This window comes from Chrysochloris asiatica, unplaced genomic scaffold (assembly GCF_000296735.1).
Source record: "Chrysochloris asiatica unplaced genomic scaffold, ChrAsi1.0 scaffold00168, whole genome shotgun sequence".
In the NCBI taxonomy this organism is placed as follows: domain Eukaryota; kingdom Metazoa; phylum Chordata; class Mammalia; order Afrosoricida; family Chrysochloridae; genus Chrysochloris; species Chrysochloris asiatica.
In genome coordinates, this window is record NW_006408686.1 from 4,248,183 (window position 1) to 4,258,746 (window position 10,564).

At 39.5% G+C, this 10,564-nt stretch overlaps 1 protein-coding gene across 1 annotated transcript in view; it reads left to right on the forward strand.

The window, feature by feature from the left end:
* The first annotated feature begins 2,013 nt into the window (after positions 1-2,013).
* The window catches only part of LOC102815776 (cytochrome P450 2G1-like), a 12,143-nt gene continuing 3,592 nt past the window's right edge, over positions 2,014-10,564 (forward strand). Inside the window, exons 1-6 of the mRNA XM_006871515.1 lie at positions 2,014-2,193; positions 2,745-2,907; positions 4,349-4,498; positions 5,684-5,844; positions 6,061-6,237; positions 6,936-7,077. Of these exons, the coding sequence (XP_006871577.1) occupies positions 2,014-2,193; positions 2,745-2,907; positions 4,349-4,498; positions 5,684-5,844; positions 6,061-6,237; positions 6,936-7,077 (973 nt within the window). The remainder of the gene's footprint in view (positions 2,194-2,744; positions 2,908-4,348; positions 4,499-5,683; positions 5,845-6,060; positions 6,238-6,935; positions 7,078-10,564) is intronic.

Consider the following 10,564-nt stretch of genomic DNA (forward strand, 5'->3'; position numbering starts at 1 on the left):
TAATAATAATTATATATATATATTTGTTGTTAAATGTTGTGGAGTCAGTTGTGACTCATAGTGACGATTTCCAAGGAGCAGCTGGTGAGTTTGAACCACTGACCTTGAGGTTCAAAATGGCCTTGAAGTTGAGGGCTTATCTTATAATGCCACATCAGGACTCTCTCTCTCTCTCTCTGCATATATATAACATTGGGCAAATCTGTTGAAAAAAAATTTCTTTTAAGTGAGAAAGCAAAGGTGTCTTGGTCTGTATTTCAATCACACAATATATGACAGAATCTGCCTCCCTCTGTTTCTCAGTCTCAGGTATTCTGCAATTATTTTAACTTGCTTCACCTTTACTTTAACTGCGTCCACTCCTGCCTGGAAGTGAGGATGGTGACAGAGGTTATTCTAAAGCTACTTTCTCCCTCCTTTCCTGTCTAAATGGGAAGACCATATTATCCCTCTTCCACCACTACCACATAATTCCATCACAGGACAGGTAAAAGATGAGTCATGAATGGATGTAATGTGGGGGTGAGGTAAGTTAGGGGAGTCAGACTGGAAGAGGGAGACAAAGGTTAGGAGAGTGAAAGAAGAGAGAGTCTAAAACTGAGTCTCTAGCCCAAGAAAACATATCATAGAAACAGATCCAAGACCCAAAAGGCTATATGAGCCATTCAATTTTCCCAGAATTCCCACGGTCTCTTTTGGACATAGGATGAATCGGCGCACCCAACCTAGCCTTATTATCAAAATCTGTAGGTTCCCTCAGGGATTCAGTTTCCAAGTCTGAGAATCGAGATACATGAGAAGGGCATTGAAATTTGTTTCATAATATGTGTACGTTGGACCTAATACTTGGGAATACCATTTCAGGATAGAAAAGATTTACCTTTTTTAAAAAAAGAAAAAAGGCTGAGAATGACTTATTTAGATTATTTAGGGGCACAATCACTAGATCATATCTCTAGATGTCATTGTCCCTTCTGGAGACCAGGGCCATGTGGTGTTCTCTACATCTTAAACACTAGAAATACACATGCACTCACTAGCAAGTGTTGGATAAAACAACACAGAAAATGTTTGATTTTTATTTTGAATAATTAATAAAACAACTTGTTAAATTGATTTTTCTTGATTTATTTCTCAGGCTTTTCTAAATCTTTGTTTCATTTTCTTTATTAAAAACAAAACAAATTAAAACACCCTGACTAATTAGGATCTGGCAAAGAGAAAGTAAAGATAAATGGATCAAAGAATGGATGGAATGAATGAATGAATGGTTTGGGGGTTCTTGGAATTTAAGGCTGTGCGTGATAGAGATGAATGTATGAATAATCCTAAAAATGAGTCTACCTAAATAGGGATGGACTCCTGGTGTGGCGCTGTGCACCAATGCACTAGACTGCAAGTTGGTTTGAATCACAAAGTCGGTGGTTCAAGTTCACCAGCTGCTCCTTGGAATCCCTATACAAGGTCGCTATGGGTTGGACTGATTTGACAGCATTTAGCAACAACAAATAGGGAATTTACACCCATGTGTTGTGTATGGATGATTCCTGCTTTATAATAAGACTTTCTAAAACAGTATGTTTAGCCTATCTGACATGTAGGGAAACTGAGACCTAGAATGATTAAGTGATTTACCCACTGAAGAAAAGATGGAGTTGAAACTTGGTCTGACAACCAAACTTAAGAATCTAATAATGAAGTTCACTTGCCTTCTGTACCCCACCAAGAGATGATGAGACTAGGGACTAATCTGTGGAAGAAGGACTGAGGGCTAGAAATATGAAGAGAGGGGCTGGTCTTAGCGGATTGTCTTGGGAAAATTCAATCTACATCTATTCAGGTGGGAGATTATAGGCTATATAATGACTCTTTAACAAAGAAAGCTCATACCTGATGGTATCCAGTATCAAGAAAGCAAAAATCCCAAGTAATCAGACTTCTGCATAAGCTGATTTCCCCAAAACTATTTAAGCAGATCCCGGTGCCCTGGACACAGGTCCTTGGCCTGGCATCATGGAGCTAGGAGGGGCTTTCACTATTTTTCTGGCACTCTGCTTGTCTTGCTTGATCATCCTCATTGCCTGGAAACAGATCAGCAAGGGAGGGAAGCTTCCCCCAGGCCCCACACCACTGCCCTTCCTGGGAAACCTGCTGCAAGTCCGCACGGATGCCACCTTCCAGTCTCTCATGAAGGTGAGTCGACCTCTCAGCAGGAAAGGAAGCATTTCATTCTAGAGCCAGTTATACTTGGAATCACATAACTTAAAAAAATATAAAATCCTGGAAGCACAGACTTTCTGAATCTTAGGATTCTAGAATATTAAAACTACTGACTCTCAGAATCTAATGACTTTGGAATCAGAGTACTTTAGACTCTTAAATACGAGGATACTTACACCGAGATTCTTATAGAACTTTAAAACTCAGGATCATAAAATCTTTGGATTTCAGGAATTTAGCATTTTAAATAGAGAAACACTGATCTTGGAATTTATCGAATCCAAGTCCATCATCTTAGACATGAAGAAATTAAGGCTTGAGGTGATGAGACTTGCCCAGGATCAGAGGAGCCTAAGTGCCTATGACTTCTAGCAAAAATCCTTCTAAACCCATAGCTTACCCTTTATTCTTTCTACCCTCATCAAAGTCCTCCTGAAATCACCACCACTCCAATACTTGATTGATCTATATTTGGTGCACACAAAAAAAAACCATCCTCCACTTCCATTCTCCTCCACCCCTAGCTCAAGGAGAAATATGGCCCTGTGTTCACTGTGTACATGGGACCCAGGCCAGTAGTAGTTTTATGTGGACATGAAGCAGTGAAGGAGGCTCTGGTTGACAGAGCAGAAGATTTCAGTGGCCGAGGAGAACTGGCTTCCATAGATCGAAACTTCCAAGGTCATGGTAAGTAACAACAAAATAATAACTACAGACATGTTTATAATGTACTCCCTATGTCCCACATTCTTTGATAACAACATAACATGTATAATTCCTGGAGGGAATTATCATTACTTTACTAACGGTTCAATTAAGGAGGCTGAAGATGATACCTCAGGTAATGTCACACAGTGAGTAAGTAATAGAATCAGGATTTGAACTCCATTTACTGAATCCAGAGTGTCTACTGTGCTACTTTTGTTGTAACTGTCAATCAAGTACCTATACTCTTTGTGTGCTAACTCAAACCTTCATGGCCAACCTTCCTTCCTACCTTTCTAAGACACATACACAACACATATGCTCCTGCATTCCTATTTAGGTAGACTCCCTGACAGGGTTAATCAGACATCCACTTCTAGCTACTCAGATCCTTTGATTCCAAGTTGCTTCACGTGGTTTATTCTGTCCATCCATTCTCATCCATCCCACCATATCTCTCTTTGCTTTACTTCCACCTACTCACTATTTAATTTATCCATGTTTCCATTTAAACATTCATTCATTATTCTTTCTGTACAAACATCCAGACATCTATTCATTAACTTCCATTTATCCTTTCATCTGCCCACCCTTCCATCTAGTATTCATTATTTTTTTTTATCAATACTTCTAACCATTTTCCATTCATTTCTCAAATCATGCATCCATGAACATGGTATTCATTCATTAGCTCTTTCATCCACTCACCCATCCATCCACCAAACCAGTCATCAGCACTTCCATTCATCCACCCCTAACTACATACCCTTTCCTGACCTTTCCAAATATCCATTCAAACCTTTATGCACATCTGGAAATTTCTAAGTGCGTATTTTAATATTTGTTGATGGGGTGAGAATGTTTGATGGAGAAGGGGAGAAATGTGGGTTGGGGAGATGAAGCAACAATAGAGAGGAAGGAATGCAATAGGAGAAGGGTGGGAATAATTAATTTGGAAACCTCTAAATGTTTCTCATTGAATGATAACTCCTTTTGTGTAGGTAGATTGATGCCCAAGTCTGAGCTTGTGAGTACATATAGGTGCATGTCTAGAGAACACAAGAAGTATATAGAAAATAGTAGGTGACTCCCCATTTCAGTGATCCACCTGATATTGTATTAGTCATTTCCTCCCTATACATTCATTCAATTGTATTTCTGGCTCTCTATCTTATGTGAAGTTCTCCTTGACATCCCCTAATTTTTTCTATTCTGATTTCCTTTTCTCTCACACAAGTCTTACATTTGAAAGACGTACGGGGGGAGGGGGAGAACCTTAGTCTCCCAATCTAGACTGTGAAGTTAGAAAGGGGGTCCTGGAGACCAGAATCTGCAGCTTTCATTATGTGTCCCCTTCACGGTCCAGCACAGAGTTGGAAACAAAGGGAGGGAAGGTAATTTGCTGACACTGAGATTCTGGCAGGTGTAGCTCTGGCCAATGGCGAACGATGGAAGATTCTCCGCCGCTTCTCCCTGACCATCCTCCGGGATTTCGGGATGGGAAAGCGAAGCATTGAGGAGCGGATCCAGGAGGAGGCCGGCTACCTATTGGAGAGTTTACGGAAGACCAAAGGTATGGGGTCTTCAGAGGGGATAGCTACAACAGACTGAATTGTTGTAGAGAGCTCAATCTAGAAAAGATAGGCCTTGGTGAGAGGAACCTCTGCAATGGGATTAGAAAAGAAAAGATGGATTTGGGATTCACAGATTTGAAAGCTTAATATAAAAGACCTTCAAAAATTTCTTGTCTAGGGGCCATCACTCTCAGTTGAAAATAAGGAGTCTGTGAACCCCTGGGATTATTTGCATACTTTGGGGACACCTGAGTACTAATTTTATGAACACATGATTAAATTTTATTATATTCTCAAAGAAATACATTCTTTATCCAAAACTATGGCCAAACACGATTGAGTTCTAGAGATAAAAGACACAGAAGCTGAGAAATACAAAGATAAGAGATAGATATTATTCTCTAAATCAGACATTCCTCCCTGGGCTCCATGGATGCTTAGCAGAGATTATGTGAAGGCTCAGAATATCTATAGATTCCCATAAATCATTCTTAAAGTATACATGTATACATAAGGAGTTCTGCTAGCATAACGGTTAAGAGTCGGGCTGTTAACCTCAAGGTCAGCAGTTCAAAACTACCAGCTGTTCTATGGGAGAAAGATGAGGTTTTCTGTTCCCATAAAGATTTATAGCCTCGGAAACCCTGTGCAGGGTCACTATGAGTCAGAACACATTCCATAGCACACCACCACATAATATGATTTAGGTGCATTTTTCTTCAGAAAATACCCCAAAACCCAGCATCCTATATTAAGATAGGTGACTGAGGTCTAGGTAGGGATATTCTTAATAGCACAAATAGAATCACTGATAGAGCTAAAATTGGAGTCAAGTCTTTTTTTTTTTTTTCTTTTTCTGGTATATATATCTTACTAGTACTTGTTTCAAAAATCTGTGATACATCACCAAAACATGTGCTAAAAAAAAAAGGAAAGAAACCAAGCCTTTCTAACATATATTGAGTCCTTAGTACATTCCAGACAATATGCCAACAATTTTACATAAATCACTGAATTGAATCCTCATAAACCAATGAAGTGTTTATTAAGTGAATTTACATATTAGAAAATCTAGACTCAAAGTACAAACAGTGAATTAAGTCCTAAAACCAGGTCTCCATGCAGGACTGATTGACTCCACAGCCCACATTAGCAATAATGTCTAACACACCTCTCATTACCAGGTGCTCCCATTGATCTCACCTTCTTCCTGAGCCGCACCGTCTCCAACGTCATCAGTTCCATCGTTTTTGGAAGCCGCTTCGACTATGAAGATGAGCAGTTCCTCAAACTACTGAGGCTGATCAATGAGAGTTTCATTGAGATGAGCACCCCTTGGGCACAGGTGCCTAACAGCCACTTCTCTGTCCACCCTACCCCAAATCTGAATTACTTAAGCAGCTGCCCTGTACCTTGCTTAGTTCTGCCCACAACCCTGGGAGGCAAGGATCAATATGCCCAAGTCTCCGACCCAACTCTAGATTTTGAGCCCAGCTTTGGGGATCTAGACTCAGCTCATGCTGTGCTCAAAAGTAACAAATCTCTGCTCGGTTCTTCACAGCTATATGATATGTATTCCGGAATCATGCAGTATTTTCCAGGAAGACATAATCGAATCTACTATCTGATAGAGGAGCTCAAGGACTTCATTGCCTCTAGGGTCAAAATCAACGAAGCATCTCTTGACCCCGCAAATCCTCGGGACTTCATTGACTGTTTCCTCATCAAGATGCATCAGGTACCTTCTCTTCTTCTTCCAGTTCTTTCATCTTCTCTATCTCTAGGTCATGCTTCAAGAAAACCACACGTAAGCATGTTCTCAACAAAAGAACAAGTATTGTTTCATGTGGTTTACTTACATTTAGAAATAAAATATAGAAACCATTAAAGCATGCATTTTTTATAATTTGAGAAGAAATAAAAAATTTTGAAGTTTGAGAACCATATACAATTAGAACCTTATACTTTTCTTATCATACATGCCAGCAACATAAAACTATAGAAAACTAGAATGATAACTTTAGAATATTAGAATGTGAGGAACTTAGATGTCAGACGTCTCAGTGATTTAGGAAATTCGGAGTTGTATGATTCACTGAATCTTACAGATTTAGAAATATGTGTTTTTATGTCATAGACCCATCATGTCATAGAACAGTCAAATCTCACAGGCACTTGACTTTTTTGTCTTGCTATTGTTTGCTTCACTCCAACCACGCTGCACTCATCCTTGGTGTTCCTCTAGAATAACACGTACCCTCCTGTTTCCACATTCTTGCTCTTGCCCTTTCTTCTGCCTGGAACATTCCACCATGGAAACCCACTTGGTTTGCTCAATGATGGTCTTTTCACAAAAGTCTTCCATAAACACAGGAAAGAAATAAGAAGATAAAGACAGAAAAGAGTGATTCTGTTTACTATCATCTTCTATTTTAGGATAAAAATAACCCCCACACAGAATTCAACCTCAAGAATTTGGTTCTTACCACTCTCAATCTCTTCTTTGCTGGCACGGAGACTGTGAGCTCGACCCTCCGATACGGAATCCTGCTGCTCATGAAGTATCCTGAAGTAGAAGGTAAGAGAGTGTCTCAGTATGTTCCCCTGGTATTCCCACTCTCAAGAGGAAGGAATACTCTTACAACGTTATAATTCAACAGCCTCAGACTCTTTTGATCATAGACACTGAATATAATGAGTACAAAATCTTGGACCCTCAACCTTAGTAAATTGTTTAATCTTCTAGTGATCCCTATATTAGTTTCCCATTGATGTGGCAACACACTACCACAGAGTTAGTTTCATAAAACAGCATAAATTATTACCATACAGCTTTGGAGGTCAGAAATATAAAATAGTGTTCACTGGACTGAGATCAAAGGTCATTCTCCTTCTGGAAGTTGTAGGGTAGAATCTGATTCCCTACCTCTTCCAACTGCTAGAGTTGTAATCCTTATATTCTTGGCTCATAGTCCATTCCCCTATTTCTAAAACCAGTAGTTCACATCTTCAAATATTTTTCTACTTTCAATTTCACATCCTGTCTCTAACTCTGCACCTTCTGCCTCCCTCTCATAAGTTTACTTGTGATTACATTGTGGACCACGTGAGTAATTCAAAATCATCTTTACAACTCAACAACTTTAAGTGAATTGCATCTGCAAACAACTTCTTGTGATACAAGGTAAAATTCACAAGGTCCAAGAATATAGAAGGTAGATATCATTCAACTTACTACAATTGCAGAACTAAGCAGCATCCACTTTCAGTAAGTGGTTATTTGGTATGTTCATGGAGCTACAAAGATGAGCACCTTATTATCATGCTTAAGAAATACCCTCAACTGTAGTCTCTCTCATTCCTAATAAAATTGAAAACAAGGCTCTTGTTTTCTCTTGGCACAAGGGATGGGAGAGACCAACCTGTTTCCACTCATCTCCATTGTCCTAGCTTGTCCTTTACTACTATAAATAATCAAATATTATTGGACATCTTCTATATTCATTTCGTAGTGTTGCTGTAACAATATACTGGATGGTTCTTTTAAACTGAATAGTTTAAAAGAACAAAAATCTATTGCCTCACACTTTAGGAGGCTAGAAGTCTAAATCCAGGATATCAGCAGAGTCACACTCTTTGAATCTTTAAACCAGGTGACAGGAACGTTTTTTCTGCCAAAATTTATAGCATCATTCCTGGGCAATACAAAATTACCAGCTCTAAACTTAGCCTGCTATATTTTGACAAACATTTAACTAACTCACCTCCAATGTGATGAAGTGAGATGGATTAGCAAAGCGGCAACATCAATGGGCTCAAGTGTGGGAACAATTGTGACGTTGGCCCAGGATCAGGCAGTGTTTCATTCTGTTGTGCAAAGGGTCGCTATGAGTCAGTGCTGACTCAATGGCACCTAACAACAACAACAACAACAATGTGATGGTTTACCACCACTCATCTTTCAGTTTGTTGTGCTGTGGTGGCTTGTGAGTTGCTATGATTCTGGAAGCTACACCATGGGTATTTTAAATGCCAGCAGGGTCACCCATAGTGGACAAGATTCAGATGAGCTTCCAGACGAAGACAGACTAGGAAGGAGTGACGAACAACTTCTGAATATTTAGTCACTGAAAACCTTATGAATAGCAGAGAAACACTGTTAGATATAGTGCCACAAAATGAGCCCCTCAAGTTGGAAGGCTCTCAAAATGCGACTGGGGGAGAAGCTGCCTCCTCAAAGTAGAGTTGACCGTGATGACATGAATGGAGTAAAACTCATGGGAGTAAAGCCTGCGGGACTTTTATTTGCTGATGGGACACAACTTAAAATGAAGAGAAAAGGCTGTTTGTTGTTGTGAAGTGTCATAGAGTTTGTTCCGATCCATAGCGACCCTGTATAGGGTTTCCAAGGAGCAGCTGGTGAGCTTGAACTGCCTACCTTGAAGTTCAAATGGCTTTGCAGTCTGGCGCATTAACCCACAGTGCCACACCAGGCTGTAAACATCCATTAATAATCGGAACATGGAATGTACGAAGTATGAATCTAGGAAAACTGGAAACTATCAAAAATGAAATGGAACACATAAATATCGATATCTTAGGCATTAATGAGCTGAAATGGACTGGTATTGGCCATTTTGAATCTGACAACCCATGGTTTACTATGCCGGGAATGACAAATTGAAGAGGAATGGTGTTGCATTCATTGTTAAAAAGAACATATCCAGATCAGTCATGAGGCACAGCGCTGTCTGTGATAGAATAATATCCATGCACCTACAGGGAAGCCCAGTTAATATCACTTATTCAAATTTATGCACCAACCACTGAAGCCAGTGAGGATGAAAATAGAAGGATTCTACCAACTTCTTCAATCTGAAATTGATCAAACATGCAATCAAGATGTATTGATCATTACTGGTGATTGGAATGCAAAGGTTGGGAGGAAACAGGAAGGATCAGTAGTGGGGGAAAATGACCTTGGTGATAGATCGCATGATAGAATTCTGCAACATCAATGATTTGTTCATTTCAAATACCTTCTTTAGACAGCATAAGAGACAACTATACACATGGACCTCACCAGATGGAATACACAGAAGTCAAATTGAATGCATCTGTGGAAAAAGACAATGGAAAAGCCCCATATCATCAGTCAAAACAAGGCCAGGGACAGATTGTTCCTATGCAAATTCAAACTGAAGCTGGAGAAAATGAAAACAAGTCCACTAGAGCCAACATATGACCTTGAGTATACCTCACCTGAATTTAGAGATCATCTGAAGAAAAGATTGGATACATTAAACACTGAAGACCGAAGACCAGAAGAGTTGTGGGATGACATCAAGAACATCATATATGAAGAAAGCAAAAAATCATTAAGAAGACAAGAATGAAGGAAAAGATCAAAATGGATGTCAGAAGGGGCACTGAAACTTGCTCTCCAGTGTAGAGATGCTAAAGTGAATGAAAGAAATGAGGAGGTACGAGAGCTGGACAAGTCAAAGGTCAGCTCGAGAAGACAAAGCCAAATATTACAACAAAATGTGCAAAGATCTGGAGTCAGAAAGCCAAAAAGGAAGAACATACTCAGCATTTCTCAAGCTTGGGAAACTAAAGAAAAAATTTAAGCTTCGACTTTCATTATTGAAGGATTTGCTGGGCAAATTATTGAATGATGCAGAAAGCAATGGAAGGAATACACAAAGTCACTGTACCAAAAGGAAATGGTTGATGTTCAACTCTTTCAAGAGGTAGCATATGATCAAGAGCCAATGATACTGGAGAAAGAAGTTCAAGGTGCATTGAAGGAATTGGCAAAGAACAAGGCACCAGGAATTGATGGAATACAAATGGAAATCTTTCAAGAAAGTGCGGCTGCACGGGAGACACTCACTCATTTATGCCAAGAAATTTGGAAGATAACTATCTGGCCGACTGATTGGAAGAGATCCATATTTGTGCCCGATCCAAAGAGAAGTGACCCAATGAAATGTGGAAACCATCGGACAATCTCTTTGATATCCCATGCGAGTAAAGTTTTACTAAAGGTAATACAGACACAG